The 24,271-nt window shown below is 27.4% G+C and overlaps 1 protein-coding gene across 9 annotated transcripts in view; it reads left to right on the top strand.

Moving 5' to 3' along the window:
* Positions 1-24,271, top strand: part of LOC145186991 (dystrophin-like) — a 40,123-nt gene that overhangs the window by 10,929 nt on the left and 4,923 nt on the right. For 4 of the 9 annotated variants that reach the window (XM_090095577.1, XM_090095576.1, XM_090095578.1 and 1 more), the window contains 38 exons: positions 4,321-4,500; positions 4,590-4,771; positions 4,877-5,188; positions 5,276-5,438; positions 6,433-6,615; positions 6,691-6,813; positions 6,943-7,266; positions 7,535-7,855; positions 8,026-8,358; positions 8,607-8,933; positions 9,103-9,266; positions 9,617-9,776; positions 9,928-10,095; positions 10,575-10,721; positions 11,006-11,329; positions 11,460-11,621; positions 11,754-11,903; positions 12,022-12,345; positions 12,500-12,745; positions 12,831-13,017; positions 13,438-13,550; positions 13,840-14,115; positions 14,202-14,379; positions 14,629-15,015; positions 15,139-15,353; positions 15,430-15,726; positions 15,994-16,169; positions 16,263-16,413; positions 16,673-16,987; positions 17,129-17,408; positions 17,631-17,758; positions 17,867-18,062; positions 18,576-18,709; positions 18,814-18,968; positions 19,733-19,919; positions 20,009-20,187; positions 20,274-20,424; positions 21,613-21,831. In XM_090095577.1, coding sequence (XP_089951703.1) covers positions 4,321-4,500; positions 4,590-4,771; positions 4,877-5,188; positions 5,276-5,438; positions 6,433-6,615; positions 6,691-6,813; positions 6,943-7,266; positions 7,535-7,855; positions 8,026-8,358; positions 8,607-8,933; positions 9,103-9,266; positions 9,617-9,776; positions 9,928-10,095; positions 10,575-10,721; positions 11,006-11,329; positions 11,460-11,621; positions 11,754-11,903; positions 12,022-12,345; positions 12,500-12,745; positions 12,831-13,017; positions 13,438-13,550; positions 13,840-14,115; positions 14,202-14,379; positions 14,629-15,015; positions 15,139-15,353; positions 15,430-15,726; positions 15,994-16,169; positions 16,263-16,413; positions 16,673-16,987; positions 17,129-17,408; positions 17,631-17,758; positions 17,867-18,062; positions 18,576-18,709; positions 18,814-18,968; positions 19,733-19,919; positions 20,009-20,187; positions 20,274-20,424; positions 21,613-21,831 — 8,217 coding nt within the window. Of the gene's footprint in view, positions 1-921; positions 1,092-1,210; positions 1,236-1,320; positions 1,425-4,320; positions 4,501-4,589; positions 4,772-4,876; positions 5,189-5,275; positions 5,439-6,432; positions 6,616-6,690; positions 6,814-6,942; positions 7,267-7,534; positions 7,856-8,025; positions 8,359-8,606; positions 8,934-9,102; positions 9,267-9,616; positions 9,777-9,927; positions 10,096-10,574; positions 10,722-11,005; positions 11,330-11,459; positions 11,622-11,753; positions 11,904-12,021; positions 12,346-12,499; positions 12,746-12,830; positions 13,018-13,437; positions 13,551-13,839; positions 14,116-14,201; positions 14,380-14,628; positions 15,016-15,138; positions 15,354-15,429; positions 15,727-15,993; positions 16,170-16,262; positions 16,414-16,672; positions 16,988-17,128; positions 17,409-17,630; positions 17,759-17,866; positions 18,063-18,575; positions 18,710-18,813; positions 18,969-19,732; positions 19,920-20,008; positions 20,188-20,273; positions 20,425-21,612; positions 21,832-24,271 lie in introns of those variants that run through there. The other 5 variants (XM_090095581.1, XM_090095579.1, XM_090095582.1 and 2 more) reach the window with 5 other exon arrangements.

Here is a 24,271-nt window from a genome sequence, read left to right as displayed (position 1 = left end):
AAATTTAGAAAATCTAAATTCAAGATTATTGAATTTCATTCAAGATAAATTCTATTATTTTAAAGTTTCTTTTCAGTTTTACCAATTGTTTTTAAAAATTACTCTTTATTTTATGATATTTTGAATTTTTTAAAAATCTTTTACATAAACTCTTTCTTTATAACAGTTATTTTTTTTATAACAGTTATTTTTTATAACAGTTACTATAATTCAAGCTTTTTATGTAAAATTGTTTATGTAAATACATTTTTGATGTAATTATGTTTTTAATGTAAATATATTTTTAAAGTAAATATATTGTTAATTCAAATATAACTCTTTATTTTTAAATATTTGAGCAAATGACATCAACATTATTTACTATTTTTGTAACTTAACTTTCCAACCATTATCCTTTTTTACACTCCTTTGGCTGGTTTCTTTATATTGTAATTAATGATTCTTTCCCATAAATTCATATCCATCAATGCTAAAATCTATTCCTTTAGCATGATATGAACCAAATCTCTAACTCTGTTATATCTAATAATTTTTAAGTACATTAATTAGCATTTTTACTCTTTAAACAACATTTTTATGGGTGTTGCTCCTTTAACGTATATTTTTTTAAGTTACTAGCTTTATCTCTTTAATTACAATATTTTTTTAAAAAGCATCTCAAAACATTTTACTTGCAAATAAAAAAGTTTATTTAATAACAATCAACATTTTAAAACATTAAATTACTTGAACTAAGATTATTATATCCAATATGTTTTACACTGAGTTTCTCTGATTTTTCCTTTTTTTTTTTTTTTTTTTTTTTTTAAATAAATAGAGATTTTGTTGGTATTGCTAATATGTCCTAATATGCTTGTCCTTTGTTGTTGCTCCCCTATGTTTGCATAGAGCTTTGTTATCACATTAAATCACATTCTAGTAGGATTATTATTGTGAAATCACTAAAAGAATGAAGCAATTTTGTAAGCATAACATGCTAATTAAATTTTAAAGAATGAGACTTAGGTAAAGTTGGGAAGAAACAAATTCTTGTTGATATGTAAGAGCTTATTAGTTCATGATGGAATTTTGAAGATTTATTTGAAGTTATGGTGTGTAGCTTTCCTTCTTAAAATTTAGTGTTTAATGTCCACTTTTACAAAAAATTAGCCTGTTGCATTCATTATGATCATGAGAAATGAGAGAAAATCTCCTTTGATTTGTCTTTTTTCCACATCACTTGTTTATGTGTATATGTTAGTTTTTATTTATGCTATAGCTTTATATAAGAAATTATAGTTTTTTATGCTTAAAGATTTTTTAAAAATTTCAAGAAAACAGAACAACTTGTTTATGTTTCTTTAGTAAAAGCTGAAAAAAATGTTGCAAGATTCATTTGTTATTTTTTAAAAAAGAAGAATTTAAAGCTTTTTATGGAGCAGTTGGTAATTTTTAGTTGTTCTTTTTTTTTTTTTTTTTTTTTTTCTTTAGCTAATATAGAATAATCTTTTTAGTAACATATTATCTTCATAATGTGTATAAATAAGTTTAATTTAAAAAAATGAAATTTTATTCACTTGAAAAATACAATTTGAAATGGCCTACAGAAGTATAATTAGTATATATATATAAATTATATAGTTATAATCAACAATGGAAAATATCTTTGTAATTAAATTTTTTTTTTGATTTATACGCAGGTGGGATTTAGAATATTGATATTTTCTTTTTATGCAACAGGAATGCAAACTCTGTTAAAAGGTGTTATTTTATATTAACCCTCATAATTATCATAATTAACCATACATAATTATACAATAGTTATCATACAATATGATTTAATGTTCTATCTTTATAATCTGAATTTAAACTGTGGTAGTTTTATATTTGTAATTAATTACAATTAAAGTGCTGCATATTGATTTTGTTTATAAAATTTTATTTTCAATAAAAAAGTTCATGCAAAAGAATAGCTCAAACCTTTGAAATAATGATAAATTAAGTTTTTTTAATATAAATTTTGTTGTATAAAAAAATTTTTCTCATGCAAAATCATATTACAAAGATAAGTTAAAGTTTGATTTTCTTAAAAAGATTTTTTTAAAGCAAAATCTTTATGCAGCACTTTAGTTGTAATGCTTTATTATAAGTTGTTTTAATCTGAATGGTATGAGAGAAGGTTGAATAAGGTTCACTTTTAATCTGATGGTTTCATAATAAGCTTAATGCTCAATAATGGCAATTTCATATAAAACAAAGGTTTTATTGTGTTACAATGTGATACCCTCCCATATGCTTTTTACGGATTTTTTGAGAAATTTACTTAAAATGTTTTTATTTAATCATAAACAGTTTTTAAAAAAATTAAAATAATAGTTTAATAGTTCACATGTTAGATGTAAATCACCTTTTTTGTTATTTATATTCTGTGATTAAATTACTTGAAATAACTTTATCAAATTGTATGTATATTGCATACATTTTATTTAAGTATAAATATACTTAAGTATATACATACATGCTACATGCATACATACATGCATAGATACATATATGCATATATACATACATACATACATACATACACACACATACATACATACATACATACATACATACATACATACATACATACATACATACATACATACATACATACATACATACATACATACATACATACATACATACATACATCATATATACATGTTTATGCATAAGTATATATATATGTATATGTTTATAGATTGCATTAAAAACTTCTTTTTTGTTTTATATAAATTAGAGAAACTTTAGAAATTTGTTAAAAGTTGGAGAGATATACCAAAAATTAAATATTTATGAAATTTGCTTTTGATTATGTCTGCTAAATAGAAATGAGAAATTTGTTTTGCATATATGCAAGATTTTCAATTAAGCATAAACATATTTTTAAACTTAATTATATTAAGCTTTTTTTAAAGGTTGAACTGGTTTTATAAATGCATGCATAAGCTTTAACAAACACAAATTTATCACACAGATAAAATATAAATGACAAATTAACATATATAGCAGAAAAAAGAGTGCATATATATATATATATATATATATATATATATATATATATATATATACATATATACACACACATACAAATTAAAGATTATTAGTGATGCTTCAAAAATTAAAGTTTATGGAGTTAGCATACAACAACATATCAAAAAAATGTTATTTTAAAGAGCAATTTTTTGTTGTTTAATTAATTACATGGATATTTGAAGAGCATTTTCTTATTTTTAATGATTAGGAGCTAATTGAAGAATTCCCTAAAAAATGGTTCAACAAAAGTTTAAGTTTTAATTTCAAAACTTTCATGAAGTTGTTGAACAGTTGTTAGTTTTTTCGTTGATTTTTTTTATCAAGAATTGTCATACAGTTTTTATTCATTTATTTTGATGTTATAATAATTTGAATGTTTATTAATGTTAATGTGTCTATTTTCATTAGATTTTTAATATTAAATTAAAAATGAATATCATTTTGATATTTTTTCGCAAGTTAATGTAATTGTATTTAGTATAAAACTATGAATTAATGCTTGGATTAAATTCTTTTTTTATTAGAATTAGTTTAATGGCTTGTATTTGTGCACTGTCTTGTTTGAACACAGCAATTTTTTGTCATTTCATTAACAATTTCTAGAATAAACAAAGTTGCTTTGATTTGTTATCTGATACTTATCTGATTTTCTTGTATTTTTGATATTTTTTTTTTTACCCCTTGATAGTTTTTGGGTGGAATATCATTAACTTTTTATAAATATTTTTTGTTTTTATAAGATTTTTTTTTTGCTATTTTTTGATTGTCTTCATTTAAAAAAAAATTATATAGCTCTGAATATACAAATGGATTCAAAGAAAAATGAAAAAGGGTTTCATTCATTTTTATTATATATTCTAGAGCTATTTTCAAATCTTCACTAATAGTCTTTGTAGATTTAAATTTTAATAACTGTCATTGAATAAACCTCTGGTTTTAATGTTATTAAAGTTGTATTTTGATAGAAAATATTTGTTAATAGTTCACTGTCAGTCATGCTGTTAATGATATTGTATGCTGTTAAGACACTTTCACAAATGTGTATAATAATATTATCAGTAAAAATTGTCTGATTTCCTTTCAATTAAATAAACAAAATTTTGATTTTTTGAATAATTTTTGAAATTAAAAGAAATTTCTTTTTTGTATATAATTTGTAAAAGACTTTTTGAATTAAATTGTTTAAAAAAAGTTACCTTTAGCATTTAATTTAATTTTTGACTCATTTTTTTAATGATCAGATTTCTATCTGAAATTTAGACCACACGCTCAGATAGTCCAACCCCATCCTCAGTGTCAACAATGTCAGAATGGGATGACTTTAATGAAACATTGCAACAAGTATTGACATGGCTACAACAAGCTGAGATCCAGCTTAAGCATCAAGAGTATGTTTCAGAAAATGTCGACAAAGTAAAGGAACAGTTTCGAGAGCATGAGGTTCATTCTCCTTCTGTATCTCCTTTTTTTCTGTAAAAATTTCTATTGTTTTTTTTTTTTTGTTGATGCCACAATTTTTTTTTTGTCAGGATTTCATGATGATTTTGACTTCACATCAGACAAGTGTTGGTAGTGTTTTAGAGTTTGGAAGTCAACTTATCAATGAAAATATTGTTGTTGGAAAAGAAGAAAAGGAAATTCGTGAACAGATGACTCTATTAAGTGAGCGGTGGGAAAATTTACGTGTATCAGCAATGCAAAGGCAGGCTGAGTAAGTAAAGCAAAAGTTTTAATATTCAGGTTTTTACAGTCAGAAGTATATTTCTTAGGTTTTATAACCAAGTCTTTTTTTGGTATAAACTATTTTTAATTTTAGCCTACACCAACACTTGATGAAGCTTCAACAATTACAATTAAAAGAACTTGGGGACTGGTTAACTAAGGCAGAAATTAAAATGAAAACTGCAGATCGCATAGGATCTGATATTGATGTAGTTAAGCGACAAGTTGAAGAACATAAATTGATGCAAGAAGACCTTGAAAATCAACAGCAGCAGGTGAATTCCCTTAGTCATATGGTTGTTGTTGTGGATGAAGCTGAATCTGAAGATGCCACTGCAGACTTGGAGGAACAGCTTGGAGTTCTTGGAGAAAGGTGGTCCCTTGTATGTAAATGGACTGAACAAAGGTTTCTTTTTAAATATTATTTCTTCAAATTTTCTTCACAAATATTTTTGTCAATTTTTTATTTATTTTTTTTAATTAATTTTTTTAGATGGAACAGTCTTCAAGAAGTACTTACAAGTTGGCAACAGTATCGTGATGAAGAGCAAAGGTTGAATGAATGGTTGTCAGAAAAAGAGAAGGCACTTAAAGAAATTTCTGATGTGGACATGGGTGACAAAAAAGAAGTGCAGTTGCAAATTCAAAAGTTAAAGGTATCGATAGTTTGATTTCACATGTGGAATTTTAACACTGAAAAAGAACATATCACATGCATAGTTTAAACTTAAATCAACACAAAGAACACATCACATGCATTTGAACTTATTTCAACACAAAGAACAAAACTTAAAAAAATACCATTATTAGTTGGGTTAATTTGATTTCACTCTCCTTAAATATGATAACATATAGTTCACTATAGATCAAATAGATCAATAAGGTCATTTGTGGAGTTAATTACTCATGTTGAAATGAAGTAAGGTAAGGCCTGAGCTTATGAAGTTCTCAAATTATTATTAAACTGTTAGAAAACTTGAGTTGGTTTTCAACATTATTCTATTATTATATATAAATATTGTTGTAATTAAGTGCTGAAATGCATTAATATATTTATTGACCAGCTAGTGACAACTTTGATGTTATTAAAGTTTCATACTAGGGCACTTGTAATCTTCAGCCAGCTGTCAATGTTCTTGATCTAATTATGTTTACAGATGATACAAATTATTCCTACTCTTACATGTCAATCAAAAGTATCTTCCAAACTGTAAATATTGAACTTAATGCATGGTTCATATCAAATAAGCTATCAATAATAATAAGTCATAAAAAAAAAAAAAAACAACAACTAAATACAATAAAGAAAAAGAAAGCCTTTATAAAATTGCATTCAATAATAATGGTCTAATGACTAATAGTCAGCAATTTAATTTTCACTGTCAAATGAAGCAACTAAATAAAATGAAAATACAAATACATAAGAAGTAAGTACTTTATTACTATTAATCATTACTTTAAACACATATTTTAATGGTAAACATTTCATTTGCTTTTGTTTTTTTGCTTATTGTTGCTATTTTTCATTTAGTTAAATTAGTAGTTTGAAATTCTTTTTTATCAAAAACATTTAAAAAGTTTTTATTAAAAATCTTGATATAATCTCAATATTTTGATATTGGTTTTTCTTTTTTTTAATTTTTTTAATAGAGCCTGGAAATAGAGCTAACACGGCAGCAAGCTTCTTTTGGTAACTTTAATAATGCAGCACAAGCAGTGGCTCAAACATTAGAGGAAGACTCTCCAACCATTAATCGAATTCAAGATACTATGGAAGACTTCAATAATAGATGGAATAAAATTGCAAGCATGCTCAATACAAAGATGAAACATGTGAGTTATGTTCCTAAAACAATTATACTTTTTGGAAGGTTAAAAACTAATTTTTAAATTTGTTTAAATTTTAAGTTAAGAAGTATGGAAAATAGACTGCAGTCATTCTTGAAAGAATTGGATGAGAATTTAAACTGGATAATTGATGCAGAGACATTATTAAAACCTCAAAAGAATCCACAGAAAGAGTTAATCGAGGTTTGAAAAAAATTATTGCTGAAATTTAATATTGAAAAAAGGAAAAATATTTTTTACACTCAAATAACTATTGTTTCATTTTTTTATTTGTTGTTATTGCTTCTTCATACAAAATATGACTTTCTTTAGTCACTTCATCAAGCTATAATGAAACGTCGAACAAGCATTACAGTCCTTGCAAACACTGGAAAAGAACTCATGAGTCAAACATTAACTGCTGGACAATCTGGTATTGGTATACAACAATCTTTAATAAATTTTACTAACCACTGGGACTCTTTGCAAAAAATGGTGATGGAACTCAGACAAGAAAATGAAGTATCAGAGTTAAAAAAAAAGTTTATAGTTGAAGTGCAGCGAATTCTCACTGCAATAACAGAAATCACAACATATGTTGAGAAGATTAGTGTTGAGTTAGCAAAAGATCCTAAAGATTTGTTTAAAAAAATAGAGGTTAAAACTTTAATACTTTGTAAATATTTTCTTCAATAATAGTTATAAGAATAATGATAAATAGAAGAAGAAAAAAATTTAAAATAGTGAATACATCAGTAAAAATGGTAAATAACTATTAACATGATATTGTTGCAATGTTATATTTTTGAATTTGAATAATACATTATATATAATACACTATTTGTTATTATAGTTTGTTATAATCTATAGGCAAAGAGTAAAAAAAAAAAAAAAATAAATAAACAAAACGTTTTTGTTCGTTTAGATAAAAATTAAAGAGTTGATGAAATGCTCTGAATTACTGGAAAGCCTGTCAAAAGAATGTCAATTTGTAAGTGATCCTGCTTTGAAATCTGCACTCAATGTTGAAATTGAAGATGCTGTGCAGAAGCTAAAGAAGGCAAATGTTTATCTGGAAGAAAAAAAACAAACAATTATGGTGACTATACAAAGCATGCCACCGCAAGAATTTTTAGATAGCACATCGTTGGTGAAGGAGGTACTCGATGAGGTCTTTCCCTTTGTAAGTAAAGAGTTCAAGTACGCTGAAACACCAGAAATGAAGATTTTGGGTGCCAATTTAGAGGTTTTCTTACTGCTTTATTATTTTATTTTATTTTTTTTTTATGAATTTTACTAATTTATATAAAGTTAAAAAAAAAAAAAAGTTATAAAACTGATTAGATTTTATCGTTTCAAAAGTTTTTATTTTTATTTTATAGTTAAACTCATAAAATTAGATATTATTTATTTTAGGAAAAACTGCTAAAGCTTAAAAAACTAGAGTCTACTCTGAAGTCCCTTACCAACAACCAAAATGAACTTTTGCGAAGTTTGCATGTTGACATTTCTCAAAAGTATCGTAAACAAATCACAGATTTGAACAGACAATGGATGGATTGTGTTAAGATAACTGAAGCAAGATTGCAGCGTGTAAATGAAGCTTTATTACAAACAAAGGAATTGGATATAGCAATGAGCGAGACTTTTAACTGGATGGATGATGTGGACAAATTCCTTGATGAAATAAGAAGCACCATTGCTGAAGGTGATGCAGAGACTTTAAGTTCTCAAGTGCAAGAAGTAGAGGTGATTTTAAAAAAGTATTATCTATACAACTTTAGATCACAGAGCACTATACTGATATTTTATAGATTATTTTTAGTTAATGAATTATTCATTGTGTTGACCTCAATCATTTTCAGCAACAAAGAAATTCCTTATCAATATTTAACACAACACTTAACATAACTGATTTTTAGTTAATGGCTTAATGATTATAAAAGCACAATTATTGCTTCATATAAAATATAGATTAGTTTCTTTTTTTTTTTTAGGCACTGCAACAAGATATTTCAACAGTGCAAAAAAAAGTGGATTCCTTAATTGAAACATGTACTTTAATCATGAATAGAGGTGAAGATTCTTATTCTGCTATGCTACAATTGAAGCTAAAAAATCTGCGTGAAAGATGGGGAAGAGTTATTGTTAATACTGAAAAGCAAAAAGAAAATTTGAGAAATGCTGGCCTAAAATTTCAGGAAGTTAAAGCAGGCATTAAAGCACTGCTGGAATATTTGACTGCCATTGAAATCAATTTACAGAATGAAAAGTGTAATAGTTTTGATAAAAATGGGCTGAAGTTAAAAATTGATGCTTATGAGGTTGAATGTTCTTCTGTGTTTTCCTTTTAAATATTTACTTCTTATTTACATTTACTAATTTATTTTTACTGCTGTTCTAATTATATTTATAGCACTATTAAATTATATCAAACTCTTTACTACTTTTTCTTAGATCATTATTTTCATTTGATAACAAATACTTTTATAGGAAATAAAGATGCAGTTGGTTGTTAAAGGTGTTATAATTGATGAGTATTTAGAATCAGTAAATCAGTTAATTGCAACAGCCCCCTCAGGAACTGAAACTCCTGCTGTAATTAAGGAATTAGTTCATGGAAGTCACATGTTTGCAAAAGTGACAGCTAAAGTGGAGTTAGTTTCATTTTTTTTTAACACATTTTATCTTTTTTAAGTAGTTCTTTTTTCTGATGGAAGTTGTTGCTGCTGTTGTTGTTGCTAATATAATTGTTATAGATTGATGCTATTATAACTTCAATAATGTTGTTTGCAAGAATTTTAACAAATTTGTGTTGCAAATATATAAATACAAGTTTGAAATTGTATCTTTGAAAAATTTTATCTAAGTTAAATTGTATGTTTGTTATAAAAATTTTGTACTATTTTTTTGAACTTTTGTCAATCGAGAGCTAATTTTCCTAATATTTTTATTTATTTTTTTCCAGTGATTTTTTTTTCTAGTGATTTTTTTTTTCTTTTTCTAGTGATTTTCTTCTTAATTTGAAGAGTACATTCTCTAAACTTGAAGTGCTGGAAAATCTTATTTCAATGGTCTATCAGAATATGGATGTAACTGAGATTGCAATTGACTCTGCAAAACTGAAACTAAATGAAGATGATGAAAAACTTGAAAAATGTCTAGCGGTGAGTTACCTTCAAAACTCTTACATCCCTATAGTTTTTATTTGTATCATGAACTGCCTGAACAATAAATCCTTCAATGCTTATGTTTTTAAAAATTTGCTTTTTTCCTTGCTTTATTTTTCAGTTTATGTTTTTCTCTTACTTCTGACAGGATCTTGATAACCAGTATAGTTATTTGTCATCAGAAAACTTAAAAGATATTGACAATGCAGCCAGTGATATAACAATGAATAGCAATGGAATGTGCTCTTCATTTGTATGTGCCATGATCAGTGATTATGAAAGTCGCTTAGAAGACACAAGAGAGCGATCAAAGAAGGTAAAAAAGAAAGAGAAAAATTCATTTTCTATAAAAGTTCTAAATATTAGTAATTTATAAAATCCATACTTCTAAATTATTTTGTGCAAATGCCAAATTCATTAGAGAATTTAAATTTAAAAAAATTTAAAAGATGAATAAAATCCCAATATGAAATTTTCTTGTTGTAAAAAAAAAAAAGTAAAAAAGATGTGCAATTAAATTTTTATACTAATATTGTGATAAATTATGCTAATTATATGTTATAACTATAGCATATTAGCATAGTTAATAAAATATGCTAATGACATACTTTAATATACTCATATTACAATAATAAACAAATTACTGATATTGTAGTTATAAATAATATACAATAAAATGAAGCTAATAATTTCTAAAAATAGTTGAATATACTTAGAACAAAAATCAAATGATAAAATTTGATTGGTAATTAAAATAAAATGTGGCTGGTAGATAAAAAAGTTTTTTTATTTTAGTTTCGTTATATAGTTGAAGGCGAGCTTTTGAAAAGACGCCAGTTAAGCGATGATTTAGTGCAAATTGATAACTGGCTTCAGACTACTGAGAAATTGGTTAATGAACGAATCAATGGTTTTGTGGTTATTGAAGAGCAGTTTATTGAAGTAATATTTGTTGTGTATGAGAAAAGTTACAAAATTATATATTATTCAAATATTCTATAAAAACTAGATGCTATGGTATTTTTGTAAGCTATTCCATAAAAATATTTTTGTTTATAGCTATCAGCAGATTTTTGGACTGCTTTAGTTATTTGAGATTTTTTTTGTGTTTAAGCTACAAGAATATCATAGTAGAAGAGTTTATTCTTTATTTATAGTTTTTTATAAGATTTGAATAAAATTTTTTTTACAACAAAATTAAAGAAAAATATTTTTTGTGTCTTTAGAATCTTCAGGAACAAGTGTCTTTAAATCTAGCTTTAGTTTCCTCTGCAGAAGGTACAATCAAAGAGTTAATTTTAGCTGGAGGTCCTCAAAACCATATTACTCTTGAGAATAAGTTTAATGGCATCAAATCTCGCTGGTCCAAACTGATAGAGTCTATAAAAGTCCTAGAACAACAGCCAAACATCAAAGAAATGGAAAAAAGGTTTGCAGCTTTGGAAGGAAGTACTCTTTCTGACATTGATAATCTTAAACGTAGAATTAAAAAAGTAAAATTGGCTTCACCTGAAGTTCCTGATATACAATTAGCAGTTGAAGCACTTGAGGTAATTATTGCTTATTTATTTGTTAAAATTTTTTTATCTTTTTTTTGTGATAAAGTAAAAATAAAAATGTTATCATTATGAACGATTTGAAAAACAACATTGTTTTAAGTTAGCAATCTTATTTCAACAGCAATTGTCATCATTGTGTTCAAGCATAGAAGATAACATTTTAGCATTACAAAACATTGCTGCTGATATTTCGACAAGAGTGAACAAAAATCTTGACCCTCAAGTTGATCAAGTCAGAAAAGAATATGAAAATGTCAAAAACTTACTAAAAGTACAGGAAATAGTAAGTTGATTGTTTTAATTTAAGTGAAATTAAAAATTAATTTGTTATGTTTAAAGAGCATGGCTAACACAGAACAGAATGACTGAGGTTGCATAACAATATTTTGATAAATTTTTTAAAATATCATCTTAGATATTTGGAGATGCACTTCCTCTTTCTGAAATTATTTATGCAAATCTTGATTCACTCAATGATTGGTTAAGATCTATACAAGATAGTTTGAATAACATTTCAAAAGAGTTTTTGCCTGAATTCCCAGAGGACTCAATACAAAATGTGCAGGTATTTTTTCTCTCTACTTCTTAACAAACAAAAAAGAGTTTTTTGCTTTTTATTCTGTTTACAGCTGAAATAATTTTTGGTTAGAATTAATTGAAATTATTGTTAATTTTTTATTTAGACAATGATTTCTGAACTCAATGCTAAAGCTCAGGATGTTCAACAGTTAAACAATAATACAGTGCAACTTTGTAAAATGTCAGAAGCTGATTCATTTCGTTTGTTAGAAGCAAGAGTTCACGATATTTATGATACATACACTAGTACAAAACAACAGGCCAAAGAAAAGTATGATTTGCTATTAAAACAGCATGATCAGGTAAAAGAATACAAAGAAATAGCAAGAGATCTAAATGCATGGATTGACAGCAGGCGAAGTACATTAGAGGCTATTGGTGGTGTTTCAAACAAATTTGATATTGAAATGGAGCTGATGAAACTAAAGGTTATTGTTTTTTTATTTCAAAGTTGAAGAAATGAAAATCTAATGTGTGTATTTAATGTTTGTGCTGTCAAGTTGGCTAGGAGTGAAGATAAAATTACAATTTCTGCAGAAAACATTTTTTCATTATTTCACAGAAACTTTCTTGTTTTTTCAGGGAATTAAGTCAATTGTTGACGCCAAAGAATCAGAGTTAGATTGTTTTAAAGCACGAGGAGACGATATTACAGCAATCGGCAACTCTAAACTTGTAAATCTATGTGAAAAGGATATTTTTAAAAGATGGAATGAGCTTGAGGATAAAATTCGGTACATTCAAGCCACCCTTGAAATCAAATTGAAAGAAATTGAAAGGACTGAAGGAGCACCTCCAGCTAAACAAAGAGTTATTGAACAGGAAGAGGTTAATTTTTCTTTGCATTTATTAAAAAATTTCAGTTATTGAATTAACAGTTTTTCAAAATTTCTTGAAAATATTTTATTTAAAGATTGTTATCAGTGAACCAATAAGAACTGTTGAAGTGCAAAGTATCAATATTGATTTATTAAATGAAGATGAAGAACTAACTGAAAAGAAAAACAAATCAGAACCTCTGATTGTACCCTCTGAACCAATGGAAGTGCAAGAATCTGAGAGAATGGTGTTTGTAAAGCAACCGTCCTTTGATAGAAAAGGTTTGATTATAATTACCATGAAATATTTTTGCCTTTTTTCTTTTAAAATTACATTAATTTTTTTTATCTTAATTTATTTACAAATTCTGGTCCAGGAAATAACAAATAACATTTTTAGTAAATTTAGCATTAGCAAAGCATTCTTAAAAATTTATGTTTTTTTCTTTTTAGTTTGTTTTTAATTATTTTTGTTTCAACATGATAATTCTCATCATTGGTTTTAGTTAACAAAGTAGTAAATTATAATATTGATTGTAATGTTAATAATAAATTATATTATTGATATTAATGTTATAGTAATATTTTTTTTGATAACATATCATATGATTAGTAATATAATATTGTATAATAATGTAATAATGATATTAATATTATTGATAATATTATGTATTATTAAAAAAAAACTTTATCTGTTTTTAGTTAATCTTAATAAGACTATTGAAAGTTTGGTTGCCGAATTAGATGAAATCGAAAAATCTCTGTTTAGCTTAAACAGCAGTGAAAATATTAAAGATGTGCAGGAAAATGTTGAGGTATTTTTTTTCTTTTGTCCAGCTTTTTTTACACCATAAGTTAATTATTATATTTAAATAATTTAAACTTATAAAGTGAAGTCTTTTTAAAATTGATTTAAAACTTGTTTTGTTTTCTTTTTTTAAACATTCCTTTATATATATTTTAAGAAATCCTGCCCAATTATTTTTCTGTCTTTAGAAATTTTTCTGTTATTAAATACAAACAATAAATGAGAAAGTTAATACATTTGACAATTTTAAAGTGACTTTTTCTATTTAAAACTATTTAAAAACCTTTTTGGTTTAGAAATTAGACAATCAACTTTTTGGCCTTCAACCAGACTTTGAGAGTTTACTAGAAGAAGCTGGTAATAAAGTGGGTGAACTTGAGTTGAACAATAACTCCATTTTAAAGCTGACACGCAAGATTAGCAGTGTGCACATAGGCCTTGAGATGAGGCGTCAAAGTTTGAGAGAGTCTGATTACAAGTTGAATTGCATTAATACTGATTTAGCAATTATACGACAATGGCTAGTACAAACAGACCAATTGCTCAGAGATCCACAATCTGACAAACTTAAGGTTTAAAAAAAAAAATTCCTTTAAGTTGTATTTTACAGGTTATATTTTACAAATTTCAGCTTTTTTTATTGGTTTTAATATTTTAGGGGCTTGAGCTTTTTGAACTGAGGGCAGCTGAACTAGAAGCTGTAAATATCCGTGCAGAACAGCTATCAAATGTGTGTTCTGATACCCAAATTCCAAAAGAAGATATTATAGGCCTTAATAAGAAATTTAAATTGTTATCTCGTCACTTTGAGCAATACCAAAGGCCTGAAGAGAAAGGTTTTTTTTTTTTACATTTTAAATATTTGTAATTGATAATGATTTAGTTTTAGCAAATTTGTGCAAAAAAGCTTTTTCTATAAAAAGGTTTTGCGCTTTAAGTATAGTACAAAGTATTTTTAAATTAAGTATGTACATTTCAAAATGGAATAAGGATTTTTTTACTTTGGATTCTAATTTGAGAGCAATATAAAATATTCTAAAGTTCATTTTTAAGAAAATTAATTTTTAAATGAAATTTTTTCTTAGTGACAACATACAAAATAAGTGTTGAAACAGGAGACTTTCCTGATGCTGATACAAGGGCTAATGTCTCAATTAAGCTTTTTGGTGAATATGGTAATAGTGATCAACTTCAGTTCCAAAAATCTGAGACAAAGCGTAAAAAGTTCCAAGTGAATCAAGTAGATTTATTTACTTTCCGTAACCAGCCTTGGCTAGGTAAGCTGTCTAAGCTACGAGTTTGGCATGACAATGAAGGTGCTTCACCTGCATGGTACTTGCAAAGTATTTACATTCTGGATGAACTTTCTGGTCGTTTATTCTGTTTTGTCATAAAGTCTTGGCTAAGTAAAGACAAAGGTGCTGTTTTAAAGGAGGCACCTGTCAATGCTGTAGCATTATACAAAGAATCAGGTTAAACTTACAGTTGTTGTTTTAAATAATTATCATATTTTTTATCATTAATTTTTTTAGATCATAAATTTTCTTTTTGTAAAGGTTTAGTTGTGTTTAATTTTGTTGTGAAATTTACTTTAGGATCTGATGTATTAACAAAAAAGCACAGAGTAGTAGATATTCATTGGTTATTTGAAAGTGTGGCCAATGCTAAAAAGATAAAACCATATCAAGAGTTTGTATCAGATATAAAGAATACAATAGTAAAATTAGAAGAGCTTCAAAGCAAACTTAAATTGGACTGCTTTTCAGGAAAACCATTTGACGAATATGCAAAGCAAGAAGCTGTTATAAATGTATAATTTATTTTGTCATCTTAGCATATTGCTTTTTATTTTAGTTAAAACTAAAAATCTTTTAATATTTTTTCAGGAGGTTTTAGCAACTGTAAATGAACTCCATCCAGTCATTGCAAGTACCATGGCAAGTTGTGAGCAATATTTATCAGAAGGTACAGAGAAGAATATGCAAGAAATTGACATTAGCTTGACATTAATGAGATCTAAATGGAACTCTTTAAATAAAGATCTGAAAGAGAGACAGTTGATATTTAGTAACATTGAAAAACAATGGAAAAAGCTTCATATAGATATCACAGAGTTTTCAAGTTTTCTTGGAGGTTTAGAAAATGAAATTTCAACTTGTGAAAGAACAGAGAAAAATTATAAGGTAAAAATATTGCTATTATGCAATCCATCATCATCATCATCATCATCATCATCATCATCATCATCATCATCATCATCATCATCATCATCATCATCATCATCATCATCATCAGCATCATCATCATCATCATCATCATCATCATCATCATCATCATCATCATCATCATCATCATCATCATCATCATCATCATCATTGTCATCATTATTTTTTTTTATCTGCATCATTTTTACCATCATTTAATGATTTCTTAAGCAATTGTTTTTATAGGCTCTTGAGGCAGCTGTTCAAGAAAAATCTGAATTGTTCCATTCAATAAACCAGTTAACAGACCATGTGATAGTTAATTCTTCTGAAATCAATGGAAGGGATTTCTATGAAAAGCAACTAAATTTAAAAGTGAGATGGGAACAAATAAAAAAACAATTGAGCAACATCAAAATGAGGTAAGTTTTGTGCGCATTAAAATAAACCTTCAATTTTTTAAGAAATAAAAAAGTAAAATGTTCATAGTCATAAATACTACAACGTTTTTTTAGTCTGTTTAGTGGAGATGAGCGCATGAAATCAGTAATCAAGTCATTAGATGTTTTAGAAAGGTTGTTGACGCAATCCAAACATGTATTATTTAACATCAAACCTCATCCATTGAATGAAGAGGATTTAGAGGTTTATTTGCAGAAACTGCAGGTAAAAGAAGATTATAGCAATTAATATATTTATATATTAAAGGTGGGAAAGCTTATATAATGAGTTTCTCAAAAATTTAACAAAAAAGGAGAAATTGAAATTTCTCAAACTCCTTTACTCTTGATGTTTTACTTTCAAAATATTTATTTAATACCTGTGAATACTGTGATGTAATTTTTATAAAATCAAAATTTTTATAAAATCAAAATTTTTTTATTCAGTTTATGTTGAGAGATTATACAATATGTGATTTATTTAGAACATCAAGTCAAATCTTGCAGATCAAGCAGACTTTATGACCAGCCTCAAACTGGATACAAAAACACTTTTTTATTCTAAAGATCTTTCCCCAATACAACTAGAAGAAATTATTGCGCATTCAAAGCTTTTACAACAAGAATGGGATGAAGTGACAACCTTTTTGCCTAGTCGTCTAACTGCAATACAAGAACAACTTTCAAAAGCAACACTTTTCTTGGAGCAGTTAGAAGAGCTTTATGATTGGGTATGTTCAACCAGGAATATCCTTGAAAAGTTTAACCAAGGAAAAGCAATCTCTCATGTTGATCCTCAGGTATGTTTTAAATAGCTTGATAATTTTGCAGTACTGAATATATATACTTTTGATTTATTGATTAAAAAATTTTCAATAATTTTAAGAAACATAATAAAATACTTTTAGTTATAAGCAGTTACATTTTTTAATCTATTGTAGATAACTAAAGTATCAATTAAGGCTCGCCACAGCAATATAGAGGCTATTAATTGCTTGATTGAAGAGTATAAAGTACATGGAGATCAATCAAGCAGTCATTTTCCTCAAGATATTAGTGATAAAGTGAGGAGATTAAATGATGATTGGCAAGTTATCCTTACATTATCTAACAATCTTGAGGACCAAACAATAAGCGAAGAAATTTTGATTGAGGAATTGGTGAAAGAAAGTGAATCAGCTGTCACAATGTTTGATAATGACACTTTGCAAGAGGATACTGGTATTACTTTTCTTCAAAGAATTTTTCTTTCAACCTTGTAGCTTTTTTTTTTTTTTTGAGCAAAAAGTTTTTGTTTATAAAAAAAAAAAAAAAAAAATTCTGTTTTTTTTTTATTTATCTTTCAAAAAAATATGTTGTGTTTTAAGTACAAAAACTTTTGTGTGTGTTTTTCTTTTTTTTAAAATTAATTCATAGCAATAAATTGAAATGCTTTTATTACAGTAAATAAATTTGAGAAAAATGTTGCTGAACTGCATGATGTCCTAAAACTAATTGAGCAAAAGTTAAAGGGATTTACTTTGAATGTTGGGGATCCAGAGGATATCGAGTCAGCAATCCAGAAACATAATGTGAGAATTTTTTTTTTCGTCCAACTCTTTGAACTAATTGATCTATAATTTTGATGCAAAACACTATATTTTGATTAGTTTTTTAAATACTGATTTTTGATTGGTTAGGCAATTCAACAAGAGGTAAACAATAGACGAGGAGATCTAGAAGAAGTGATAGAAATGGGAGCAGCATTAACCATGGATTCAAAAAATGAAACATTTAACTATGCTACTGATGATAAAATAACTAAACTTAAAGAACGTTGGGAGGTTGTTTCTGAGAAAATTGCTTCACAAAAAAAAATGTTTGAGCAGCTGAATCGTAAGTATATTTTGTTTGTTATTACTGTATCTATTTTTATTATTAGTATTAGTATTATCTTTATTTTTATCATTTTATCATTATTATTTATTTTTGTTCTTGTTATTATTACTATTATTATTACTATCATTATTACTATTATTATTATTACTATTATTATTATTATTATTATTATTATTATTATTATTATTATTATTATTATTATTATTATTATTATTATTATTATTATTATTATTATTATTATTATTATTATTATTATTATTATTATTATTATTATTATTATTATTATTACTATTATTATTATTATTGCTATTATTGTTATTATATTAATATTATTATAATTATTTTTTATTATTACTGTTAGTTATCATTACTATCATGAATATTATTTTTTATTATTATTTATTTACTTAACTATTACTGATAACTTGCTATGATAAAAGCTTATTTTATGTAACACCGGAAAGTGAAATCTGCGTGATGCGCATGATAGAGTTTAAAATTCATTTTAAGGTGATATGCGTCATTGCAACGAGATAATAACACGGTTAGACAATTGGATCCACAAAGCAGTAACCCAACTAAACGAACGATTAAAAGTTGGAAGTACAGTTACCGAACTTGAATACCAGCTCAACAAACACAAGGTATATATTTAAACTTTACGGATTTGTGCGCAACTCGTTCGGATTTTTTTCTTTAAAGTAAATATATTTGATTAGAAAATAATTTATTTTGACGCTTGCTTAAGGTTTTCCAAGAAGAATTAATGGCGTTTTCTAATCAATTCAATATCGTAAGAAAGCAGGCTGACGATATTTTACAGAACTATTCCAGCCTCGATTTAACAAGTTTCAAAGGAAAGTACAAAGATACCATACAAGCGTTGAGTGATGTTGATGCAAAGTAAGACTTTTGCTTTTTTTTTATTTTCTAAACTAGTAAATTTTAAAGAAATGGTTCGCAAAACCTTACAACAACGTACTACAAACTCTTTAAAGTAGATTTGTATTTTTTTGTTATTAATAATTATATTGCATTGAGGTGGTATAGATGATAAAAATCTTTCAGTGTTGTAAAGTTTTACATTCTTTGAAAAGTTTCAAAATGCATCTTTTTTTCATTTGAAAGTATGACGTCATTATGTCGGATGAATTTTATTTTGGTAGTTTTTTAGAAAGAAAAAAAAATTATATTTAAAAGTTGAGAATGGATTCGTTTGCAACATTTATTTTGTAAGCAACATTTTTTTTGTTGACACAAAAAATAAACAGATGACCTCACATTGGCTGTGCAAATATTGTGCTCGTTGTTAATTCGCAGCACTTTTTTTTTGGTGAGAGAAGAAATTTGATGCATATACTGTGACGAGCTTTAAACATCTCAAACGTACTCGGAAGTGAACATTGAATTACATTTGGAAAATTTTTTAAAAGTTGAGGAAGTTTTTAAAGCTTCAAAAACTTTTTAGAAGTTTGAGCTCAACAAAAATATTTAAATCCTTTGATTTTAAATGATAGCAATCAAGTTTTTTACCAAATAAAATATCGAAACGTGTTCTTTAAAATTCCAGTATAAAAGTCAACTTTCTTTTGATAGTTTATATAATTTGTAAGAGTTGAGAAAGAAAAAAAATCAACATCATTATCCTTATTTTGCATCATGTTTAGGTCAAATGCTCGACAACAGTCTCTGCAAGAGGCTTTAGATAATCTTCTTCTCTTCCACAAAAATATGATTAGCGCCTTAACATGGCTTTCATCAGCCGAATCAAAGGTTGCAGAGCTCGACTCTTTAGTCGAAGCAAGTCAGACAGAAGATAATACTGATGTGGAGGAGTTACAACAGGAAATGTTGGTGCGTTAATAAATATTTTCTGATCGATTAGTAGTTGGATGTTTAATATTCTTGTAAGCTGTTACTATTTACGGTTCCGATGTATTTAGGCTTTAGAAGAAGATATTGCTTTGCATCAAGCCATGTTTCAAAGCCTCAATGATACTGGAAACCAGATCATGGTTGATCTTGAGCAAGGTGAAGTTAGAACTGCATTGCAATCAAAGTTGGATGATATGAATGATAGATGGAATAGCTTAGGGTTGAGGGTCGTTGATATACGAGATAGGTATGAAGTATGTTTAATATTTAAAATTGGTATTTGATGCATTTATAAAAAAGGAAAAACATTTTATATTGCATGATTTTCATAAGAATGACCGATGGTTCTGGAGAGTGGCGGCAGTTGCTGTTTGATATGCAAGAGATAGTTGATTGGTTGGTGAGAGCTGGACAAGAACTCGCGTCACAACAACCAATTGGATCAGATATCTCAACTGTGCAGCATCAAAACGATAACCATCAGGTTCGTATATTTTTTAAAATGATGTACAAACAAATACTTTTTTTTTTTGTTTGTTTGTTTTCTATGAATTGAGAGTGAAAGCAATTTTCAAAATAAATAAACAAATGAATATAAATGAATACCTGGAATAGTATGGTATACTGATCATACGCAAAAAATAATGTCGGCAGTGATGAGCGCCAACTGTTGTTATTTGGTGAAATATTAGCCGAAATATGGGGAGTTTTGCTTTTAAAATTTTTTTTTTTTTTTTAAATGAAAAGGTAATTTCGTAAAAATATTGCCCATCTAGCGAATTGTTATTTTTTTCTATTTCTCTCGCAATAGACAGAATCCGCAAGAAAAAATATTTCATTTGGTACAATTCATTCATATAATCCCATTTTTCAATATCTGTATAAAAATGAAAGTACTGCTCAAAAAGACCAGGTGCAATTCGCCAAAGGTAATAAAAGTAGTAAACAAAGGGAACTGTGAACATGAAAGAGAACATTCCATTAAAGTGTTTCTAATGTCTCTTTAACCGATTTTGTAATATGTCGCCGATAGTAATCGTGCTAGAGAATCACAGTGTAATGATTGTGCTTTTTGCCATGTTTTGGTTGTTTTTTTTGCTTTAGAGCTCGGCTTAGTTTGGTATTTATGCTGTTGATAAAGTCCCCCCCCCCCCCCCCTCCCTACCTGTGACAGTTTTGCCAAGTTACAGAATCTATAACATAATTAGTGTTGTTGTGGAGGCCGATTAGATTCACTACGTCATGAGATTCGCCTCGTTATGACGTTCACCTCGTCATGAACGGACTTTTTTAGGACTTAGGATTATCATAATGTATCCACTTTTAATCGCCGGACACGACTCGTTGCATAAAACAATTCGTTAGACATCTCATTGTAATTTTAATTCTTCGTTCTCGGATTTACTCGGTGTTTTAACATGTTAATTTTCTATGACGTGTGTATTACATCTGTGAAGCGTAAGCAAGCATTTAAAAGTAGTTTTGGGTAGAGTATGCTCACCGCTCTTTGTAACAAACGCTTATTTTAAGCAGCAATTTTGTTTAAATCAATTCGTATGTATGTATGTATGTATGTATGTATGTATGTATGTATGTATGTATGTATGTATGTATGTATGCATGTATTATGTCAAAATATAAAAGCCTTACGTTTTGAGTATTTATTTGTTAGGCATTTAAGGGCAAATTACGAGTTCGTCAAGTGGTTATAAAACAAGTCTTAGATCAAGGCCATAATTTCTTGTTGAAACATCAAGCTCGTGAGCTTGTTTCTCGTGAGGATAACCTAGCTGCGAGTGTCCAAGAACAGATCGAACATATCGAAATGCAATGGCAGGTGCTGATGAACAATTCAGAAAAGTGGCAAACAACGATAGACGCTGTTTTAGAGGTAGGTGAACGAAAATAATGTCAGTTATTTTAAAAAGTGAAATAATTATTTTATAGGGTGCAATTGATCTTTAGTTTAACTAATATACAGATAAAAAAAAAGTCACAATATGATGCATCTGTTCCAGGAGATATCACTTGGTCACTGATGATGTCTTATTTTGGACATTAGTCACTTTCGTTTTGCAGATTTTTTCTTCTAAGTATCAAATTTCATGTTCATGAGGAAGCGTTGCACGAGATTAAAATTCTTATACTTTCAATAACATTTTACATGTTCAATTGTCGACATGTTTGTTTCACATGTTCAATTGTTTGTTTCACATTTTACAAACCAAAACAAAGTTATTACAAACCAAAACAATGTCTCGAAATAGATATATAAATCGCATTTATTATAAAATCAGCAGGAAAAGAAAACACAATCACTCTTTATGCGTGTGTTTATACATACATATTTGTGTGTGTATATATACATATACATATATATATATATATATATATATATATATATATATATATATATATATATATATATATATATATATATATATATATATATATATATATATATATATGTATTTATTTATACATATACGCATATATGTATGTATGTATGTATGTATGTATGTATGTATGTATGTATGTATGTATGTATGTATGTATGTATGTATGTATGTATGTATGTGATGTATGTAATGTATGTATGTATGTAATTATGTATGTATGTATGTATGTATGTATGTATGTATGTATGTATGTATGTATGTATGTATGTATGTATACATACATGTGTGTTACATATATGTATATACTTATAACACACGTTTAGACATACACACATATACACACGCATATACACTAGCTGCGAAGTGGCGTGACGCGACTAGAGTGTATAAATACGCATTATGTATATTCACTAAAGTATGTAATAAAAGCATGTGTGTGCTAACAGGAATTATTGATAAATAAATACAAATATGTGCAAAAATTCATAACAATATCCATTATTAACAGTGCGATCGAAATGATGCAATTAACTTTGTCGTTATATTTAGGGGATTCTTTATCAAGATTACGATGGATTACTTAGAACACAATAACAAATCACTCGTATTACATACTTCTGAACACTTCCAATTGTTCAGAAAAAATTCTTTAAAACAGAAGCAAATATTTACTTTTAGCCTTTTATCTAATTACCTCTAAGGGTTTTTCTAGAGTTCGAAAGTCTGTCAAAACTTGCGAGTTACTGAAATTATATATTAAACGAAGAAGTACAAAAACAAATTGTGTTTTGCAGTTTTGCTGAAACTGTTTGTTGTCATAGAGATATCAAATTGTTTTTTTGGATAATTGCCTTGTTAAGTACGATTAATAGTAATTCATGAAAAGAAATATTCAAATGGCAAATAACGTTTCATCGAAGAGAGAAAAAAATTACGCGTTTTAAGCTTTTAACAAAAAATGTTGGAAACGGGAGAAAAGAAAGATTTTGAAATAAATTTTAAACCACAACCAAAAATTTCTTATTTTCATAACGGTGAGAAAGATGATGGATTTTCAATGTGGTCAAGCAACGGCCGATTAAGATCTTTTACTGTTCCTTCAGATTTATGTCGAGAAGAGAAGCGCCTGACTGACACCAATTTATCATCTCTGGATGAACTGACCAATGAGTTTATTATACAACAAACGTTCGATAACAGCGGCTTGTTTTTAAACGTCGAGAAAAAAGTTGATTTATACAAATATGGCGTCACGCCTGCAAGTGAACAGCACACTTATGTTAATGTTGAAATAAATTCACAAGAAAATAAATCAGTTCAGAAAGCTACTGAACTTTGTGACTTATCTAAAGATTCGCTTAGCAATCTTGAATTGCCAAGCAGTGTGAAAGTAGACAAAGAGAAAATTACGCGTTGGTTAAATGAATATGGCATTACCACTCGGTTGCGCAGTTTTAGTACTAACAACTTTCGAACTACAGAATTTAATGATCGAAGCAAAATAGAATGTTTAAAAATATCGAATAAAAACTGTCTCCACTCAATAATCCAAACAAGTCCTATCTTTAAGAAAAGAAGCAGAGATAAGTTGTTCACAAAACTGATGCATTCCAAAATAAATAAAATAGTAAAGACCACTGTTCCGAAGTTACCAGACGTTACATTTAAAGAAAATGAAAAAGCGCCTCTTGTTAATCGAAATAATAAACCTTACTTCGTCAAAAAGTTCATACCGGAGGTGATAAAGTTCATACCGGAGGTGATAAAAGAAGAGGAAATGAGCGAAGAGGGGGTTAAGGAGAAGGTAAACAGGATTATTTGAATTGTCTCAATATTCATTGGTTCAGGAAATATCAGGAAATACATAATTAATTGCCGATTGATGGGCAGTATCTTTGAAGATTTCATGGAGATATCGATTTATTTTCTCGG

The sequence above is a fragment of the Hydra viridissima genome, unplaced genomic scaffold, assembly GCF_058129835.1.
Source record: "Hydra viridissima isolate aposymbiotic clone 2 unplaced genomic scaffold, HvirCarnegie_v1 scaffold_8, whole genome shotgun sequence".
In the NCBI taxonomy this organism is placed as follows: Eukaryota; Metazoa; Cnidaria; class Hydrozoa; order Anthoathecata; family Hydridae; genus Hydra; species Hydra viridissima.
Note: the sequence above shows the minus strand (reverse complement) of the source record. Positions and strands in the feature narration are given on the sequence as shown.